Here is a 21,480-nt window from a genome sequence, read left to right on the forward strand (position 1 = left end):
ATCTGGTAACAGATCAGTTTAAGCCACGAAAATTCGAAGTCACGAATCCTTTTTTTTTTAGACGAGCTGTGGTGGCCACTGCTGCAATTCGTCTTCTGTGGCTTTTTCCAGTTATAGAAGCTGGTCTTTCATTCTAAGTGGCCTTTTTTGCACTGCTGTTTGGTAATAAAGTGATATTGATATTGCTCTTTGGTGTCCTTTTTCCATAGCTTTTCTTTGTAGCTTCCTCAACAAGCAGTCGGAAGTCAGAAGAGCAGGTCATGTCACCGCTTTCCGGCCGGCGTATTAGGAACTCTGTTCAAGAAGGCTGAACGAGCGCTAGTCGTCTTAGTGCGAAGATACAAAGCACATGTCACTAGTTACCAATAGCTGTTTACGTATTGTTAAATATCCCAATCTTGTGGTGATTCTCTAATCCGCTCCAGGAGGCCATGACGAAGGAAGAAATAGCGATCACTGGGTTCTCTGGTCGCTTCGCGCAAGCAGATGACCTGGCTGAGTTCAAGGAGAAACTATACGCAGGAGTTGACTTTCTCATCGACAATGAAGACCGTTGGCCTCGAGGTATGAACTGCTGCCGCAAAGCAATTCGTGCAGCATCACTGGCTACATATATTTGCCCTGAATGGGCTCCGAGTTATGCATTTTTTCTCTGCTTGTTGTCTTTATTTTGTTGCCTTTCAGAATCTTAGCCTTTGATAACGGTGCCTCGGAATGAAATTCCTTATCAGCTGGCAACCTTCACACCATTGGTGGTGGCTGCACACGAGAGAGGAACTAAAGAGGAGAGTGGTGGAAAGAATTTGTTCAAACCCGGCTCTAGCATTCTTTTAAGAAGGAATTTAACCAAGCGGCTCATAACAAGGCGTAATGTTAGTGTGCTAGCAGGAACCAAAAAGCTGATCGTCGATCACATCGTCGACAATGGATGTAGGCATGGAATGTATTCGGTTGGAAGGGAGGATTTCAGGGAGGGAAGGCGGCATCTGTTGCCTCAGAAATCGCTTGGGCCAATGTGGTTTCTGCTACGTCCCTATTTTTTTCAATCGGAGACGAGCTGAATGCCCCGCGCATGCGCATCAATGGTGGCGTTGTACATTATAGAGACGCTGTCGTTGACGCATGCGCTGTGACGGAGGCAGCGCAACGCGCAGGCAGCAGAGGGTGAGTGAAAGCTTCACCGAAGATTGTTTAGGGTCGCTTTCCTGCTCACCCTCCGCTCAGGCGTTGTGTCAACCGCTGCTCGCCGACAACGGCAGCTAAAAGCAGTTGATAATGACATTAACAATAATCTATAATTGTTTTATCGTAAGTAATGAAAGCAGTACACGTAGCATACGGTCGAGCCGATCTGTATTCTCCTACTTCGTCGTCTTCTCTACTCCCGTGCGCGCGAGTGCGTGCAGCGCACTTGCCACACTTCATCTTTATCACATTTCCGCCGCACTTAAAAAAGCAAAATGTCTAGCGGATGTCATAGTCTTTGAACCATGCGGGCCGCTTCTTTTTGCGAGTAGTTTGGCGAGGCGGCGCAGGAAGTGAAGCCGCAGTTGCCGCTGTGGATGTACTACACGAGGATTGAGGAGCGGCTGCCGATTCCGGAGCGGGCGAAACCAGGTGCGATGAAGGGCCCGGCAGCTAACTTGAGCGGCTGGCATCAGATGGATTTAAGGCGCGTCCGAAGAAGAACCCTGGACCACGGTTCCGGACTGTGGACTGGGTGGCGGCATTCTGTTGCCGTCGATAGGCGGCGAAATATCAGCGACAAAAGCCGCTGGAGCTGGGGAGGACAGTTGCTGCTGAACTACTTCAGGGCGAACCGCAGAAAACTTGGACGAGTGCCACACTCGCCCATCATCCAGCCGATAAGATGCAGGTCCACGCTGCTCCACAACCTTCCGAGGCTCCGAAAACCGAGCTGACAGTTTGCCTCGCTTGACAGTTTTCATCTTTATCACAATAATCATATAGTATTTTCCGACTCAGTAGGGACCCACCAGAGCCACAAGTGGCCTTGTAGTCCGTCGCCCAGCAGCAATTATACTCCATGGGCACAATAAACTTTTTAGAGAACTAAACAACAGAGACAGGAAAACAAAACAAGAGAGACGAAACCAAAAAAAGAGAGAGAAACGAACGTACAGTCAGGGACAAAAGTCTCCGGACCACGTGTTTCTCAAACGAAGCTTATAGCGCTACTATCAGACTGCGGCTGGAGACCGCACTTGTGGAGATGAAAGAACAAAAATTTAACTTTTACCTCCACAAGTGTGGTCTCCAGCCGCCGACTAATAGCAGAGCTATCGGCTTTTTTTTTTTCAAGTTTATTGCACAGAAAAAATATACAAAGTTCACGGTAAATGAGGCATCTGGATCCTTACCCAGTGGCTAGTTTCGGATCCATTACAAACATGTTACATATCTAGGCAGTTGAACAAGGCTGAACATACAAAACTTATAACTAATATAATGCAATTAAAAATAATCAATTCAACAGTAAGGGGAGGTGTATTGTTCTGATAGCATGTACTTTTTTAGAGCAGGTGCAATGTTCGAGATGGACTTAATGCTGAATGGGATGATATTCCAAACTTTGGCGCTGACAAATGCTATGCTTCTACGTCCGTATACATTGTGTGTTGTGGGTAAATTGAGGTTATTGTTGTCAGCGTGTCTAGTGTGACTTGAAGGAAGCTTCAGAATGGAAGAATTGTAAGGTATATCCGCTTTAATAATAGTGCTCACCAAGAGCGCTGTTTTGTAATCGCGAATTATACGAAAACGCATGATGTTGAGGTCTCTGAAGAGTGGATCTGATGATGAGTGCCAAGGTGCTGACGTTATTATCCTTAATGCTCTTTTCTGGAGAGTAATAAGCGGTGTGAGGTACGATGAGTAAGTGTAGCCCCATGACTGGATGCAGTATGTAAGATGACAATGGAATATACTGAAGTAGACCACACGCAATGTATCAATGCTGAAATGCTTTCTAGCTTTAATTAATGTGGCGCATGCAAAGGTTAATTTTTTACATAATGATTCTATGTGCTCAGCCCAATTTAGAGATTCATCTAATGTTATTCCTAAGTACTTGAAGGTTTTCACCTTTTCAATGGGTATTCCTCCGACCTGTAGTGCACATGTTTTAGGCCCCTGTCTTCTGCTAGAGGCGAACACTACAAATTTAGTTTTTTTGGTGTTAAGTAAAAGCTTGTTCATTCTAAACCACTGCATTGTAGTCTCCAGTTCATTATTTGCGATTGTTTCTGCTTCTTTTAAACACTTGTGTGTTATAATAAGTGCTGTATCATCGGCGTATAACACTGGCTGCGCACTCTGTAGGAAACTGGGGTAGTCATTTATAAATAACGAAAAGAAGATAGGGCCGAGGACCGAGCCCTGCGGCACTCCAATTGTAACTTTTCCTAGTGAAGATTGGACACCATTAATTTCTACATACTGAGTACGATTTGTTAGATAACTTCTAAACAAATCAATGGCTATCCCACGAAAACCACAACGTTCTAATTTTAGTAAAAGAATATATTGATCTACAGAGTCAAAAGCTTTTTTATGTCTAGAAATACACCTATGGCAACCGGATTGTTGTTTAACGCACTGTTAACAATCTCTGCTACCGAAAGTACTGCTGTAGAGGTGAAATAATGCAACGGAAACCATGTTGGCTAGGCGTAAGTATGCTATATTTCTCCATGAAATCTGTCATTCTCTTAGCTATTAACTTTTCAGAGAGTATGTTTATGCAATATAATATCGTAATTGGTCTGTAATTTGCTATGACGTTCTGGTCATCCCCTTTGTATATTGGTGTTACCCTTCCAATTTTGAGCTGTTCGGGATACACCCCGGTTAAGAATGATTGATTGAATATTCTTTCTAGAGCATTACACAAGACATCAATATTTTCTTTTAATATATTGACTGATATTTCATCATAGCCCATTGCCTTATTTGCTTTCATCTCGCGAGTGACATCAACTATTTCTTGCGCGGTAATTTCTTTGACCACAAACGTGTTATCTATCGCATTTGGAAGCGCAGTGTCGTATGACACGTTAGGTGTGGACGAAAAATGGTGGCCGATTTGAATGAAAAAATCGTTAAACGTTTCAGCCAGATATGCGTGATCATTGCTAACACGTGGTAAAATGGCGTTTTGGGGCGACGATTTTATTATCGAGTTGACTACACGCCACATCTCTTTAGAATTACCTTGCGCTTTTTGAACGAGCGTGTTGTAGTATTGCTTTTTGCGTTTGCGCATCATTGAGAGGGATAGGTTGCGGGCAATTCTGTTTTGCTTTTTATAGTAGGCGTTGTCTCTATTTTGCTTTACTTTATTGTGCCAGTGTTCTTTATGTTTGATAACTTGCAGTATTGATTCAGTCATCCAGGGACAGATCGGGATGGTAAAGTATTTTGACCGCCGAGTATTGCAGTTAATGCTGACACAGCTTGATTTTAGCAGCGAGGAAAACTTTTCATATGCTACATTAACATCATCGTCTTGAGCCTGTGAAAAGTTCTTTTCTAGAAGCAATGCTCTGGTTTTTTCGTGATCCCATCTCAGTCGCTTTCTGGTGTTCGTGTTAGCGAAGCCCCGAGCACCAAGATCTACAGATATAGTTATGGGAGAATGATCAGCTATAGACTCTGTTATTACATCAGCCTTCACTAGATTCTCATCGAAATTGGAGAGAAAATGGTCGATAATGGAAGAAGACGTGGATGTTACCCTTGTCGGATGATCGATATGATTTTTGAAGCCATAGGACGACAGTAGGTTTAGGTACTCACTACTCGCTGGATCGCCTAAGTTAATATTGAAATCACCACCTATTATTACCCTCTTGTGTCTGTTCGAAAAATTGTCTAAGATTTCTTCCAATTTTTGCATGAATGTTGGTAGATGTGAGTTCGGTGGTCTATATAATACTCCAATTATGACGCCACCTTCTAATTCGACAAAAAGCATATCATATCTCCTTCCTTTGTTACTGTATGTCGTTCTATTTTTTGATATTCTAGTGACGATGATATGTAGAGCATCACACCTCCGCCTCTCCTACCATCTTTTCTTGAAAGTGATAAAAATGTATAATTAGGTATGTTCATGAATTCATTTTCTTTCAGCCAGGTTTCTGACAGTGCCATCATATCATAATGAACATGCCTTCGAGTTATCATTGCTAAAAGTGAATCAAGATTTCTGTTGAGACTCCGGATGTTACAGTGCAGAAATGATAAATTGTTACATTTCGGGGTTAGAGGAACACGTGGTCCGGAGACTTTTGTCCCCGACTGTACAGGTTGGCTAACACAGGTTCGCATTCAAATATCTTGGTTCGGCTACTCCATGCCACTCTTGCTTTCTCTTGGAATCTACTTTGTCCCTCCCGCGACGGTCGGTTATCTATTATTCGAATTGCACACCTTTACCATTTCTTCTGACTTAGAAAAACATTATTTTAATATACTGTTTTCAGCGGATCACCTCCAGCTGCAGCGGAAACAATCACACCATGGCGCTACAAAGCCGACCTCCTGTGCCTTTCTCTTATAGCCTTCCTGTACCGCGTCATCTTTAGAAATTTATCGCCTTCCCGTCTTTCACTGCACGTTTGTGCCGTGATGCAGTCCACAGCCGTTGCTGCCAGTCGCTCACAAACTGACTTAGGTGCCGAGTGATGTGCACAGCAGATGACACCCTCTTGCGTGGCACATTTATTGCAACATAATTTGTCCATGCACAGAAGATGCTAGGTTTAGCAGAGATAATAACAGCAGGTTTGGCTCATACACTGGCAACCGTGCTGCTCCCGACTTCTTGAAAAGCCTATGGATGGCTGTAGCAACATCACACATTCGTATTCACTTTCCTGGTAAGGTTGACGTCTAGCAGAGAATGCCACTGTAGTACCGGAGTAGTGGGCAGGAAACAGGAATTTAACATCTCAGGTAGATTTCAATACCCGTGCCAAGTACGCACCTGATTCATCCTAATGTGCAATACGAAGGAAGTTCTTTACATTTACATTGCTGAACGATTTTCTGTACATCTACCGTCAGATGCAATAAGCTATAAACCATTAACTTGCATAAAAAATCGTCTCCTAAAACAACGGCCGATTAATAAATTGCAATGTGGTTATTGCGCTCTCTGTCTCCGTTGCACACAGGATACCTCGGCCTCCCTGAGCGCTTCGGAAGAATACGTGATCTGTCCCTCTTTGATGCCGGCTTCTTCGGGGTGCATCCGCGCCAGGCACATTTGATGGACCCCCAGATGCGACTCCTGCTGGAGACGTCGTACGAGGCCATCGTGGACGCCGGCTTTGACCCGGAGACTCTGAGGGGTAAAAAAATTGGCGTCTTCGTCGGATCTGGCATCGGGGACTTTGACGAGGCGTTCGGCTCGGACCCGGACAAAATGGACGGCTTCACCTTGCTGGGCACCTGCAAATCCATGCTTTCCAACCGGCTCTCGTACACATTCGATTTTCATGGTACGTGCATTCGCATTTCGCATTCCTTTTGGCTCATGCATTCTCTAGCTAATTCTGCGGCCGAGTATGTACCTTAACAAATGATCGGCGCAAGCAAGCAGGGCAAGCAGGTACACGCAAAGCCGTTTAAGAGCTTTCCGGTCATCTTCTTCATCTGTACGGTTTTGTGTGTCTTATTCTTTATGTTGTTTAAATCTGTTGCTTAGCGGCCATAGCTTTTAGTAGGCTGTCCACCAGCAAACAGCGTCGGGATCCGCGTCCACTCAGCTGCTGAGCTCCATCCCGCTCGGCCCCTCAGGCCTCACGTGCGAGTACGAGTACTGCAAATCTTACTGGACGAAGGAAAACAGCGCGACATCAGTTGTGTGCGCCAGGAGTCAGTGCGGCGAAGCATTGCGGCTGGGACAAGCACTGTGGAAGCATGGGGGCAAGGGATAGAGGTGCGTCTCTGCTGCCACGCTTAAAGCTGAAAGGTGAACCAAACAACCCACTGGCGAATAGGACAGGTGTCGCTGATTGCAATGCAACGGAGAACAGCGTACACGTCATTTCTTTCGCTTGGTGACTGTTTTGCTGCCTCAGCATGCTGAACCAGACATTTTGTTCTGCGATTCAAGCTATAGGCGCTAGAAGATACCGCACACCTACTGGAAGAGACTCTCCTATAGAGAAGCAACTTGAAAGAAAAAAAAATATTTAATTGGAATTAATTTAAGAAATATGAAATGGTTCTCCTGTAGTCGAATATAACGTAAGCCGTCAGTGATGCTCTGCCCACGTTTAAGGCGTCTAAAAATTTTTTTCGATACAAATAAGTTGCTTTTGTTAAAGCTTCTCTTGTTTCCTAAACAAGCTAATCACAATATGAAATCGCATGTTTACCAACGTTGATGCCTATGCCTTGTTTCATAAGGCCTAACATTAAGAAACTGATGTTGTTTACTGTTGCGATCGATCAGCGGAGTAAAAACAGACACCCCGAACAATTAGCCATTGTTTTAAATTGAACTATTTTTATTTGCACCCTGCTATGGTGCTAAACGCCAGAATGTAAAGCCGTAACATCAAGCAACCGCGACACAGCAGTAGTCGTAGGAGGTTGAAACGCCCAGCTTTCCTGTACACAGCAAGTAGAGTCATTTTTCCGCCTACAGTAGCAAATAGCACTTAAATTGTAATTAAGCTTGCAATTTTGACAAAACTAGAAGGTACCGAGAGATGTTTCGCGAATGTGGTGATCAACGTGATCAACTGTACTTTTCGCCGCAAATCTGCCCATAAAATGCTTGCTGTGCTCACACCAGCTGTTTCTTATGGTCATTGACAATCAATGGCATATACTGAACATTCAAAATTCTTACGATGATTTTGAGTGTTTAACGCTATTCGTTACGTGTGGACCGCCGCGCCGATCGAAGCGTTTGTTCTAATTCCTGGTCTTGAGCATTTCATTGTACTGTAAGCGAAAAATTGAGAACAGAAACAGTTTTTTGAAGCTTTTTGAAACTTGAGCGCCACCTTACTGCTCGCTGTGCTGAAGGGTTGAAATGCGGGCCAGTTGGTACATTGTAAACGGAAAAAAAAACCAGTCACACAAAACGAGGGACAAGAAAGTGTACACACCGCAACGACTGGACTAACTGAAGTTTATTAGAAAATACATAGTCCGAGCAAGGCCAGCAGAGCATGCGCAACAGCATCATCACAAATCACTGAGCCTAAGAGACAAGAGACAAGAAATCTCATCTATCGTGAACGACCTAAAAAGGCAAATTCTTTTTCGAGTAAGCGCACCGAGGTTGCGCTAATACAATCATGGCCTGACAAACCGATATGATATGCTTCCAAGAACATCGCTGTGCTGATTTGTGCATCTGGTGCAGGTAGGGACGCTGAAAGTGGAAGTTCCAGACTTCCACACAAGAGTCGAGCTCGGAGTATGGCGAAGCCCAGCTTTGAACAGACTCTATAGCGGCATCCTGCCTTACTTTCAGGCCCAAGCTTCACAGTGGACGCGGCTTGCTCATCCACGATGACGGCGTTCAGCCAGGCGGTGCATGCAATCCGTTCCGGAGAATGCGAGGCGGCCATTGTTGGCTCAAGCATGATAAGCCTGAAGCCGGCTATGTCTTTGGGCTTCATGCGCTTGGGAATGCTTTCTCCAGACGGAAAGTGCAAAGCCTTCAATTCTCGATGTGAGTATGCCGCTAGTAGCTGTTCAGTTTTAATTAGCCGGCTAGTTTTGTGGATGCCTTGCACGCAAGAGACGAAGTAATAGTATCTTTCTGCACCATGCATGCCTTGTGAGAAGACCCGGCTTTCGCAGAACCAAAGGTGTTCGTTAAGACACTTTCTCGCTTCTTCTTGTAGCCGAAGTAAAACGCTTAGTTGGAGAGTTCGCCCTTGGAAAATATTCGTAATTGGTAGACCCGAAAATTCGGGGCAAATACGCGTTTGTGCTGGTTCCACTGTTTAATATACGTCGATATCGTGGCTAACATTCGATATATAGCTCTTTTACAGCAGCTCAAATATGTTGTAGGTGTTAGCAGCGCACACGAAACAAGGACGGACAGAAAAGGGAACGAAACACAGCGCTGTCCCTTTTCTGTCCGTCCTTGTTTCGTGTGCGCTGCTAACACCTACAACATGAAAAACCAACTAGCCCAAGAAAAGGCGATTCTGCACAAATATGTGTTGCGAGAGCTGCCATCAACAGCCTCAGTCATTCAGACGCTTGTGTTGTGTTTACGAAGAAGCCGTAATCCGTGCATGTACGAGGGGCGTTCAATAAAGATTTCCCCTGACTCACTTCTACTTATTGCAGGATGCTGAAACTGCACATGTGGAATGACTTAAGTCCCTATAGGTCACGCGCCAATGTGCAACTCTCAACGAATAACGGTCTTCCTTTCACAGGTGCTGAAGTGGTGTGAAGTGTGATAATGGATGCAGTGGAATGCAGAGCAGTAATCAAGTTCCTGTACTTGAAAGGCCGCACTCCAAGGGAGACGTTCGATGAGGCAAAACAGGTTTATGGGGAGGATTCCCCATCATGTGATGTAGTAATGAACTGGCATTGTCCATTCAAATGTGGTCGGACTTTGGTGGAAATGGCTCCGATTGCAGGGCGACCTCACTCCGCTATCGATGAACACACCATCCAGCCAGTGGAGGCCGCCATTTTAGAAAATCGCCGCGTAACCGTTCGAGACCTAGCCCAAAATATTAAGATTAGTGTGAGGTACGTGGAAAAAATCATTCAGAACCATCTTCACATGCGTAAGGTATCCGCTCGCTGGGTTCCCCGGCTGCTCACACCTTTCCGAAAGCAGAAACGAGCCGAATGCTCCCAGGCTCTTTTGACCATGTGCCATGGAAACCAGGAGGACTTTTTCAACAGACTGATTGCACAGTATGAAAGCTGAGTCCATTACTATGATCGGGAGACTAAAGTCCAGTCGGTGCAATCGAAGCACTTGGGCTCACCGCCTCCAAAGAAGGCACGCGCCCAGCCCTAGGCGGGCAAGGTCATGCTCACAGTCTTTTGGGACCAGCACGGAGTAGTCTTGGTGGATTTGCTAGCGAAAAGTGCCACGATTACTGGGACATACTATGCTTCACTGCGGCAAAAATTGCGGGAGGCCATCAAAAGCAAGAGACGTGGCACGCTCACCAATGGCGTCCGCCTTCTGCAAAACAGTGCCTCAGTTCACAACTCTCATGTTGCCCAGATGGAAGCACGCTGCTGCGGCTTTGAAATTCTACCGCATCCCCCTTATTCACCCGACCTCGCACCATCAGACTGCCAGCTCTTTCTAACAATGAAGTCATATTTGAAGGGCAAGCATTTTCCAGATGATGAGACTCTGATTTGTGAAGTCACAACATGGTTTTTGGAGCTACCTGTTGACTTCTGCGAGCGAGGTTTTTACTCTTGCATAAAAAAATGGGAGAAGTGTGTGTCCTTGGGTGGCACCTATGTAGAGAAGGACTAATAAATCTGCAAAGTTTAGTTGCTCTCCGTCCAAAGGAAGTGAGTCAGGGGAAATCTTTATTGAACGACCCTCGTAAAATCTAATTACGCGGGTAGAGGCTGTTGTCTAAGAAAGTCCAACAAGCATTGGTAGAGCTGTTTTGAATCCATTTTGCGGAGGAAGCGAACACAGCCTGCGCGGCTGATAATGCTTTGGGTGCAGGTGACGGCTTCGTCAGGAGCGAAGCTGTCGGTGCTTTCTTCGTACAGAAAGTCTCGGAGGCACGTCGAATCTACGCAAGGGTCATTCATGCCAAGGCCACTGCGGATGGCTACAAAATTCAAGGTGATCTCATTACTGAAATGGTTAGACGAAACACGCTGTGCGACATTTAGCACTATGGCGAAACGACAGCTGAGGAAAGTATCTCATTTTTAATTAAATAAATAGCTGGACCTACTGTAGATCAAAGCGCCTCCTTGAGGTTGCAAGCAACAACATAGCTTTCAGCACAGTTAGCTAGATGAAGACAAACGGGAATGTGATGTTTTCGCAGGTAGGATTTATGTGTCTAGCAATGCAAAACCTCATCATCTGCTACTTTCTTAATCATTTTTTAAATCAACATGCACGGCGGATAACTAATAGCAGAAAAAAGGTAACACTTTACATCATAAAAGTAGTAGTAGTACAGAAAAGTGACGTATATCCCCGCCAAGGAAGCGCCCTCGGCCCGTTGGGATAGCAAGAAGGAACGGCAATGTCAGCAATTTCGAGACAGCAAAGGGGGACTCCATTCGTTTGTCCCGTCTTTGTTGCAGCACTGACGCTCCATGACAATGGCGGACCTGAAGTGATCGAAAGAGCTAGTTTTTGTGTTCGAAACGCACACGTAAGGAGCAGTGATTAATGGTCAGAATTCAGTGACTTCATAAATGACGCAACAACAAGATATCTTGCTGATAGGCGAGATCAGCTGGCACATATTTTTTTCGAACACAATGACCACACCTCGGAGACCCGGAGATTCCTTTCTCTCCTATTGCACCCTACTCCTTCGCGGCATATGTAACGTCAGACACCCGCCTTATGGTTGGATGAGCGGCCGTACATGAAGCTAATCGGTGCACATAAGCTTAAATGACGCATGCGCTGGCGTGTCTCGTGCCTCGTGTCTGGCGACTGTCCCTGGCTAATTCCGCACGCTGTGCAAAAGGACCACTGCCAGGACGTACAGGCGCCCAAATCTTTAACTGGCGTGCGCGAGCGGCGACTTTTCTGTGCGTCAGCGCTATATGACTGGGCGAAGTTGGAAACAGGATGAGGCTAAGCGCATGCTCACAAAGCACGCTCGGCTGGGCCCGTCGTCTGCCAGGCTGTTCCTTCTTAAGGACGTCACCCCTTATTATCGCGTTTCGACGAGCAGGCAGCGTGAGTAGACGAATGGTTTTGCTCGCATTTTACATTCCGAAGAACAGCGTTGTAGCAACCAAGCGAGGAAATAAAACTGAAAGATAGGCCGAACACTACCAATAATGCGATAAGCCGGAGAACACGGATCGTTCATGTGTTACTTGCTGACGCGAAAGCTATTTTTCATCTGCACGAAGGGCGCTTATCAACACACTGCTTGCTTTATGCTTCAGCGTGGCGACAAAACTAAAAGGCCGCTGTGAAAGTGAAGCTGCTCTGCAGCCGTGCTCGTAGCAGTTCAGAACAGTTATCAAGATGCCACTCCGTGTATGGCAAGTGACAAGACTCCGAGTTATAGGGATATCAATGGGCAGCTCATCGCAGGAGGAGATGCTAAAGCAATTGTAGTGGCTGAGACTTCAGTGGGCAGAATCATACGTGCCTGCTGGGACGAAGGTCGGATCGAAGATGCTCCTGGCTACCTCATCAGGAAAACAAAAGAAGAAAACTTGCAGATTGTTGCCTGAGCTAGTGATAACCCTTTCATAACGATAATGACCCATGTTCTCCATTAACAATGATAACGACCCATGTTCTCCGGCTTATCGCATAACTGGGCGTGTTCGGCATATCTTTCAGTTTCATTTCGTCGCTTGGTTGCTACAACGCTGTTCTTCAGAACGTAAATTGCGAGCAAAACCATTGGCCTACTCACGCTGCCTGCTCGTCGAAACGCGATAATAAGGGGTGACGTCCTTAAGAAGGAACAGCCTAGCAGACGACGGCCCCAGCTGAGCGTGCTTTGTGAGCATGCGCTTAGCCTCATCCTATTTCCAACTTCGCTCCGTCATATGGCGCTGACGAACAGAAAAGTCGCCGCTCGCGCACACCAGCTAAAGATTTGGGCGCCTGTACACATACTATAACTGACATAGGCGCTTTGCATCACCTGCATATCGCTTAAAATCATTTTACAACAAGGCTAAACACCTTGTCATTTCTTTATGTTCCCATATTTGTACACAGTGATGTGCACTAACTCGAAACATCATTGTCATGCACAGCTTTACGACACACATTAAAATGGGAGTCCATATTTCTTGAGCAGCAAATCATGAAAGTTTTGCACTTCATTGGATTCTATCATAGACATCGATGCTGAGACAAGTTAGCTGCTCTTCCTATTTGGCTTCTTGTGTGGGGACTCCCAGTATACAACATCATGGGTGTCCCCTTAAATACGACCCTATATGTGCACGTTAGCGCGGTGACTCTTCTGTACCTGCATGCTTATTAAAAAGGGTGAACTTCGAGACAAGGACATAGGGTTACGTCAGCGGAAAACACTTCAAAAGGGCATCTAGCTTGGCTTTGGAAAGTTGTGTTAATTAACAGCATTTTTTCATTCACACAAAGGCAGTGACCTCTTAAAAACGTAATCTTAGTATTACGCTGCGTCAAGAGTAAGAGATATTCTTAAAGCTCGACCCCTTCAGAAAGATATCTTTATAAGAAAGCAACGATGACCTGAGTTCGACCCATGAGACGGCATGTTTAGCACTGCTATTGTGCTGCATATGTCAAGCTGTTCGCAAATGAGTGGATGCTAAATAAGGCTGCTAGGCGACGTCTTTGAGCAGTGTGTCTTCTGTTTTCCACCGCCCCAGAGCCACCTACACACTTCAGAAAGCCATCGCCTCGCTCCTAAAGGTTCCACTCTTATCGGAGCCACTTGTCAGATGAAGTGTAGTTCTGACTCCTACCTTTATTGTTCGTTTTGGCCCACTACCTGTCTCATATAGTGCCGCTTGAGCGAACTCAAATTGTAAACCAAAGATTAGCATTTCAGGAGACGTCGTTTGTCGTGTTTCTCAAGGCGCGCTTGAACTGCTTTTAACCCGACTATCCAGGAATCACCTATCCTTCGGGTAAGGCACAGGAAGAACTCCTCCGGGATATATACAGTGAAGCCAAGGTTGACCCACGCAAGGTAGACTATGTCGAAGCTCACGGGACCGGAACGAAAGCTGGAGGCAAGCAGGAGATGGAAGCGATCGCTAAAGTCTTCTGTCCTGCCGTGCGTGAGCGTCCTCTCAAGATTGGAGCTGTGAAGACGAACATAGGGCACAACGATGTTGCCTCTGGTAAGTGAGTGCGTCAGTTGCTTCTTGGGGCAATTCGCTTCTTTAGCAGACCATGAAAAAGAAACATTACGCAGCGCAGCCATTGCACCTGCAGTTTCAGCTTTATCTAAACAATGCAAATGATACAGGTCTTATCTTTACTTCGTTGAGCAGATGACAGACAGAACAGACCATTGATTTTTCCAGTGGTTAATATTGATCCAATTCCAATTACAAACTTTCATCTATACATCGAGAGATGTATAGAAGAAACAACCGTTCACGGAAGTACCTGCGATTATTTTATTGCTTACCTCTGTAGCTCACAAGATCTGCAATTTCAGGGAAAGAAACTTTTTTGTGGTAACATTATGGTAATCTGCAGGTACAGGAAAATCAATTTCGGCCATTTGTTGCTATAAGCCTGACCGCTGCCTGTATCTCGTCATCTGTGCGCAGGCCTCAGCTCGATTGCCAAGGTGCTCCTAGCCATGGAGACCGGCACCATCGCGGCCAATCTGCACTTCGAGGAACCAAATCCCGACATTCCAGCGCTCCACGATGGTAGCGTTGAGGTCGTGACTTGTCATACGCCTTTCAACGGGGGCATAGTGGGCGTGAACTCCTTTGGCTTTGGTGGATCCAGCGCCCACGCCATCCTAGAGTCGAACCCGGGACCTCACGTAAACAGCATCCCCCGTGAAAGCCCGGAGCTCCCGAGACTCGTTCTTGTGTCCGGAAGGAGTGACGAATCGCTGGCGGTGAGATTATTTGTACACACAATATGACAGATAACAGCTCTTTTCTCACCGCTTGCGCCAGAGCATTCACAAAGTGTAGGGTAGCAAACCGATTATTCTTTCGGTTAACCTCCCTGCCTTTCCTCTTCTACATCCTCCTCCTCCTCCTTGTCTAAGAAAATTTTCTGCGCGCTGTAAATCTGCAATGATTAGTTCTGACGTCACTGGCGGATTACCCTCTAAGTTCTCGCACAAACGCATGCATGCACATTCATAGAGGTCAAATGCCACAAGCAACGGATGCACAAAACAAGGCAGGAGTTTTGATATGACTGCTACCGTCTTTTAGGCGTATTCAGAAAGACTGAGCTTAAAATATGAAGGGGGGTATATCTTAATACGGCTGTACCCCACAAAATTTATCTTTTAAAATTTAGATATTTGTTCAAAACAGCGCCATATGCTTGTGCCCACGGTATTAATTATGTGGGGAATCAGTGTGTGTGTGTGGGGGGGGGGGGGGGGGGGGTACTTTTGCAACCCTGTAAATTTGAGATTAACGTAAACGCACGAATTTCATTTTGTACTTCTAAACAATCCAATAGGTCTCTTGCACAAGCCTTACAAGGAGCTATCTCTCCTTCGGCAAATTGATGCTGCGCCTTGTGAAGCGTTCAAACGCTGTGATGCTGAGGACTTCACTCCTTCTAATGCTACTTTCCCCGCTGCAGCGCACCCTGGACAGGATTGGGGCCGAGGGGCCGTACCCTGACTCTGCCTACGCACTGCTTAACCGGGTCGGGCAGCGCAACCCCAAGCAGTTCTCATACCGGGGCTTTGCGGTGGTTCCCGTGGACGGCTCTGAGAAGAAAGTTATCCACACCGTCCAACAGACAGCGCTCGAAAAGCGCCCCCTGTGGTTCGTCTTCAGCGGCATGGGCTGCCAGTGGAAGGGGATGGCCCGCCAGATGATGCAGTTTGAAATCTTCGCCCGATCCATGCGCAAGTCGGCCGAGCCACTCAAGCAGTTTGACATTGACCTGATTGAAGTGGTGACCAGCGATGACACCCTCGAAAAGAATCACGCGTCTACGCTGGCATCCATTGCTGCTATTCAGGTGCACCTTTTTTAGTTAGTTAAGATAAGAATTTATTGGGTACATATTGGTTACATAAATTGAGTATACAGGCGAGGGTCCCAAAGTCAAGCGACTGTCATGGGACCCCCGGTTGATTAATACTAACTTGAATAAAAAACAAGCAGCATCACAGACAGGTACGAGCAGCAATAACAATGGTAATTTAAATAAGTAACATTTATATTGAGAATGAAATAGATTAGCAGGGTAAAAACAAAAAGACAAGCAAAACAAGAATAACAACCCACTATAAGTAATATTGTACAAATTACAGCGTTGTGAAAAGATATATAAAGAAAAAATTGAGAATACAAGGATACATTTGTCAAAAAAACAAAAAAACAAAGTAGAAATTTCTAGCAAACAATGAAGGACAAGAATTTTCTAAAGTGAATAGAAGCAGTTCACTCCACATTTTGCTGCAAAAGAAAACTTTTTAAATTCGATTTTAACATAGACAAAGACATAGGCGATTTTAAACTCAGGGGTAAATTATTCCACAGGGAAATGCATGCAGAATGAGAATGACGTCTTCCATAATTAGTAAAACCTTGGGGAAGCAAGAAATTTTTTTGTGCACCAAATCTCGTAGGGTTACAATTTTTCAAAAAACATTTGTCAGTAAATTCAAAAGAAAGTGCGTTGTTCATTAATCTAAAAAAAAACATGATGGCTAGGTTGTAATCAAATAAATTTCTAACGGATAAGATATTATATTGACGAAGCAAAGTGATAGCAGTAACAAGGTATAAACTGCGGGTAATGAAACGAATAGCCTGATTTTTAGTGTGCTGGATAGAGTGCAAATGACAGTTGTAAGTGTTCCCCCATACTACAATGCCATAATTAATGTGTCGTAGTTTGTCGTAGTTTCGTAGATATGTGTACACTGTGTCCCTATACCCTCCATGTTTCTTGCATCTTTTGTGACGAAGTGAATGCTCGTTACGAGCCTCTCGAAGGTCCAGTGATAACCAAGCTTCTTGATCACTGGAGCCAGTGGTTTTGCCTGGTTCGCAGGAAAGCATATTTTTTCGGTGCTAGCGGTATGTTTAAAAAGGCTGGTTGAGTGCGCTCAGCCAAAGCTATTTTGCTCGGCGTTTCCCAAAGACTTGACCCCTAATGAGGCTAGCACCAGTTTAATATAGAAGTTATTTTCATTCCATTATTTTCCAACGTTGTCATTTTGCCCCACAGATTACTGATCCCAGTGATAATGAGGCCTAGGAGACCCCAAAACCAATGACGAAGGGCAAATAGGACTAACTTTGGAAGAAGCGATGCGTCCAGGTTAAACTACCAGAGTGCTGTATTCTCTCCCTGCAACAACCCTCAAGTTGGGATTGAGTATCAATGAACAATAACACGCTGGGTGCTCGGAAGGTTAACAGGACTTGGCCTTTTGACCAGATGTCGCGCACTCCGAGAGCCCGCGAGAATCGGTCTGCTACGCAAATGTGCAGTAAACAGTTGAAAAACTAATCCGACCGTTTCCTTCATGCTCCAACTGTGCATGCTAAGTGGCCCGTATGCGCTTGCAGTTTGCGGCAACTGTCACCTGCGACCGTCTCTAACGCGAAGTGCTCGTACGCCTACAACCTCACTGTTTACTTTCAACCACTCGAGAGACGGCACGGGAGAGCCGCATGTGTGCACAGCGGCCATGTCAGAAACTACCAACTCTTAGCGTAGAGGTGGATACACACGGCTGACCGTCGCGCGGCGCAAGAGGCGTAATGTGATGTCCCCCTCCCGATCCATGTGGTCCGTTCTATTCCAGACCATGAAAAAGACTGCGGGCATGTCTATCTGGTCAGTGCTAACTACTCCAACTTTCACCTGAGCAGATGGCCATAAGCGCCTTAATTACGCGTACGTGCTCTTTTCCAGTGCTCCGTCGACCAACGTAGCGGACCGGAAGCCGATGGGCCGGAAGTAGAACGTCACGTGACGCCACGTGCACTGGCCGCTAGTTCGTCCCGTGAATTCAGGTTTAGAGACTGCGTCGCTTAAGAATAATTTTTTTTCTCTTCTCTGAAAAGGTGGCGCTGGTGGACACGCTTCGCGCCGTCGGCGTTCAGCCAGACGGCATCGTGGGTCACTCGGTGGGAGAGATCGCCTCTGGATACGCGGATGGCTGCTTCACTGCAGAGGAGTCCGTGCTGTGCGCCTACTGGCGAGGCCGCTGTGTGGATGCAGGCAACGTGCCCCCGGGAGCAATGGCCGCTGTTGGTGAGTAGCACGCCGCTTAAGACGCATTCAAGGACAATTCCAATTTGGTCTGCATCTATCCATTATAGGGGTTTATTGACGTATAGGCTAGTTGCACAAATTGCGGAGCTCTTGTCCTCTAGAAATGTTCAAAAAAAGTTAATACACGTATAATGAAATTCTTTCCGCTCATTGCTGATGCTGGGCCGGGCGTTCGTTCAATACCTTACGGTCATCAAGGTGTGCTTCCTGGCCTTGACGTCAGAAATCTAAATGGAGTGGAAGGGAACCCTTCTTCATTTTTAAAGGCATTATTCTCAGTAAGAAATGCTTTTTTTTTCTGAATGAACTTCGTTAATATAGCCGGGAAGAGCCATAAAATTGATGTTTACTGAGAACAAAGAATAGAATTTAGTTGCTCTTAAAGTTCCTTTTAGATATTTCTAGTTGAGAGGATAACTTCTATCGCGCAGGGCGCTTTGCAATATAAGGATAAATAAGATGGGCTCCTGTAAATAAAAAAAAAATATTTTCGAAGCCGTATAGGTTCAACGCTGGTGGAAGTCAGAAAGCAGGAAACGGAGCCAATAATTAGCTTACTAATAAAAACCTGCAATAAACCTTTTCCGCTAGTATGCAGCAAGTGTTTCTGAGCAACTAAAGGCTCGTACCTACAGGCAGCAAACAACGTATTAGTTTCATGATCTTTTCTGAAATGAGCCGCCGCGATGGCTGAGTGGTTATTGTGCTCGGCTGCTGAGTAAAAATATACGGGTTTTAAAGCCTTTTTTGGGTTCTAACAAAGCCTTTCTACTGATAAAGGCAGAGCTCACCAGCGGCAAGGAACTTCAAAGGAAATGAAAATTTTCATATGCGAAATAGCGCATATTTGGGCAGGTGCGGATTTCGAAGGGTGCCCGTTCGTCCGTCCGTCTCCACAAGCGTACGTTCATAATGGCACGAAAAATATGCAGGAGAACACATCATTTAGTATTCAGTCGCACATAAGACTGCAAGTGCGATCGATAGTGAGCTTTTGCACTTGTCCACTGACGTAAACCTTTTTTTTCTCAAGTTAGACGCAGGACTGCAACGAAATGTGATTCTTGAATTGAAACAAATAATTCCCTTAAGGAAGGTAAAAGGAAGGTTCATCTTAAAGAAGGTAAAAGCAGTGCAAGAAAAAAACGGGGACACAAGAGAGACACAACCAACAGGACTGGCGCTGAACTAAAGACTGAAATTTTATTGAAAACGACAGAGCTTTAAATACAAACAGGCCATCACAATTCCAAGAAGATAACGACTCCCCATAAGGTTAGTTTGGTTTTTTGGGGTTTAACGTCACAAAGCAAGTCAGGCTTTGAGGGACACCGTAGTGAAGGGCTCCGGACATTTCGACCACCTGGGGTTCTTCAACGTGCACTGACATCGCACAGCACACGGGCCTCTAGAATTTCGCCTTCATCGAAATTCGGCCGCCGTGGCCAGAATCGAACCCACGTCTTTCGGGTCAGCAGCCGAGCGCCGTAACCACTGAGCCACCGCGGCGGGGCCCGATAAGGTTATATAATGCCAGCATCAAACCACTCCAATGGATATCACACAACCCGATACTCACGAGAAAGCATGTGCAACTACTTAAAAAACCGGATGAATCATGAAAAACAACACAACAGGATGTAATCTCATATCAAAGACTGAGACACTGAAGTCAGTAGCGTGGCAAACGCCGAGTCAAACGCGTGAAAGTAAAACAACGAAATAACACCCCAGGGGCCCCCGGCAACAACAGAAGTGAAACCTTAAAAAAAAACGTATTGAAAACTGCGACAACGAATGATCGAAAGCAGTAAGGAAAAACAAGGCACCCTGCGAAGAGAAAACCTAAAAGCACAAAGGCGGCTAACCAATGCTACCGTCCAGAAACGTGATTTCTTTCTTCGATAAGGCGATCGATGGCTTGCTCACGCACCAGTCACCTCCTCTGGGTATGAGCCAGGCCTCGATCACCTCCCTCTAGCGTTGGTCCCTATCTCTGGCCCTAATTTTGGACTCCCGAAGCATAGGCTCACACTTGAAGTCGCAGTACGATCCGCTCGCAAAAACACCTTCTGCATTTCTTGCAGTGGTCTGCCAGATGTCCGCCCGCATTACCATTCACACACCGCTGATGTTCCGCTAAACGTTCATTTACACATCTACCAGTCTGCCCTATGAATGAACCAGCACACAGAAGCGGAATCTCGTACACGACTCCCGTGGAACAGCTCATCGATTGCATCGCATGTTTGATTTCGCAGTCATCACGCTCTTTTCTCTTGGTCATCATGCTGCAGATGATAAACAGCTTGCATGGCGCAGAAAATACTGGATTAATCTTGTACCTGCTGGCTATTTTCTTCAAATTGTGCAAGAACTTGTGGTAGTATAGGATGACGTGCACAGGATTCCCATCTTGCTGCCTAGCACGCTGTTTTTTGAGCTTGAGCTTTTGCAGAATGGCTTCTGATACACTGGAGATCACATTTGCTAGATACCCAGCACCCCTAAAACGTTTCACTTGATCTTCAAAGCTTTGCTTTGCACAATGCTCACAGCTTTTTGTCAAAGCTGACTGCAGGCTATTACTAACAATCGCCCGTTTGACAAGCTTCAAGTAGGCGCTATCATAGGGAAGGGGGGCTCTTCTGGAGCCAGGGCTGTACATCCAACGTAAAAGTAAAGGCGCCAAAAAACCACACACACACACACAAGACAAGAGAACGGGACAGAGCGCCTCCCGACATCCAACAGATGCGGCGTTCTCAAAAAATAGATGCATAAGTCTAGGAACTGGATGTGTTTGTTCTGCATTGGCTCCGAAGTAAAAGTAAGGCCACCGGATTTGTCTTCGAAAAGGATTATAATCGCTGGAATATCCAGTGTGCCTTCATCAATGATGAGGAAATCATCCACATACCGGAACACCTTGGTCACGTTTGCTCCAGGAAGGTGTTGTGTTATTCGTCTGCCCATCGTTTCGAGATAGATGTTGCACAGACAGGTGCCAGGGACGACCCAATGCATATTCCATCTTTCTGGACATAGTACTTGCCGTCGAACTCAATAACAGTTGACTTCAGGTAGAACTCCAGAACTACGAGGAAGTTGTCACCGCTAAGACCGATAGAATTTTGGAACCGAACCGCTCCTTCCTGCTCTATCTTGTCTCTGATAGCCGTGAAGAGGCCCGCATGTGGCACTGAGTAGAACAGATCCACTACGTCGATGGAGAAGGCTGAGGCCCGTAGGTTGAGTGTCTCTAACACTCTGATGACGCCGGCTGAGTTCTTTACCATGAATGGGTC

At 45.8% G+C, this 21,480-nt stretch overlaps 1 protein-coding gene across 1 annotated transcript in view; it reads left to right on the forward strand.

Moving 5' to 3' along the window:
• The first annotated feature begins 431 nt into the window (after positions 1-431).
• Positions 432-21,480, forward strand: part of LOC149348192 (fatty acid synthase-like) — an 82,283-nt gene continuing 61,234 nt past the window's right edge. The window contains exons 1-8 of the mRNA XM_089541701.1: positions 432-564; positions 6,201-6,527; positions 8,522-8,722; positions 10,727-10,849; positions 13,828-14,061; positions 14,500-14,801; positions 15,512-15,898; positions 17,962-18,151. Coding sequence (XP_089397827.1) covers positions 432-564; positions 6,201-6,527; positions 8,522-8,722; positions 10,727-10,849; positions 13,828-14,061; positions 14,500-14,801; positions 15,512-15,898; positions 17,962-18,151 — 1,897 coding nt within the window. The remainder of the gene's footprint in view (positions 565-6,200; positions 6,528-8,521; positions 8,723-10,726; positions 10,850-13,827; positions 14,062-14,499; positions 14,802-15,511; positions 15,899-17,961; positions 18,152-21,480) is intronic.

This window comes from Amblyomma mixtum, chromosome 4 (genome assembly GCF_055824585.1).
Source record: "Amblyomma mixtum isolate Tamu chromosome 4, ASM5582458v1, whole genome shotgun sequence".
NCBI classification, from domain to species: domain Eukaryota; kingdom Metazoa; phylum Arthropoda; class Arachnida; order Ixodida; family Ixodidae; genus Amblyomma; species Amblyomma mixtum.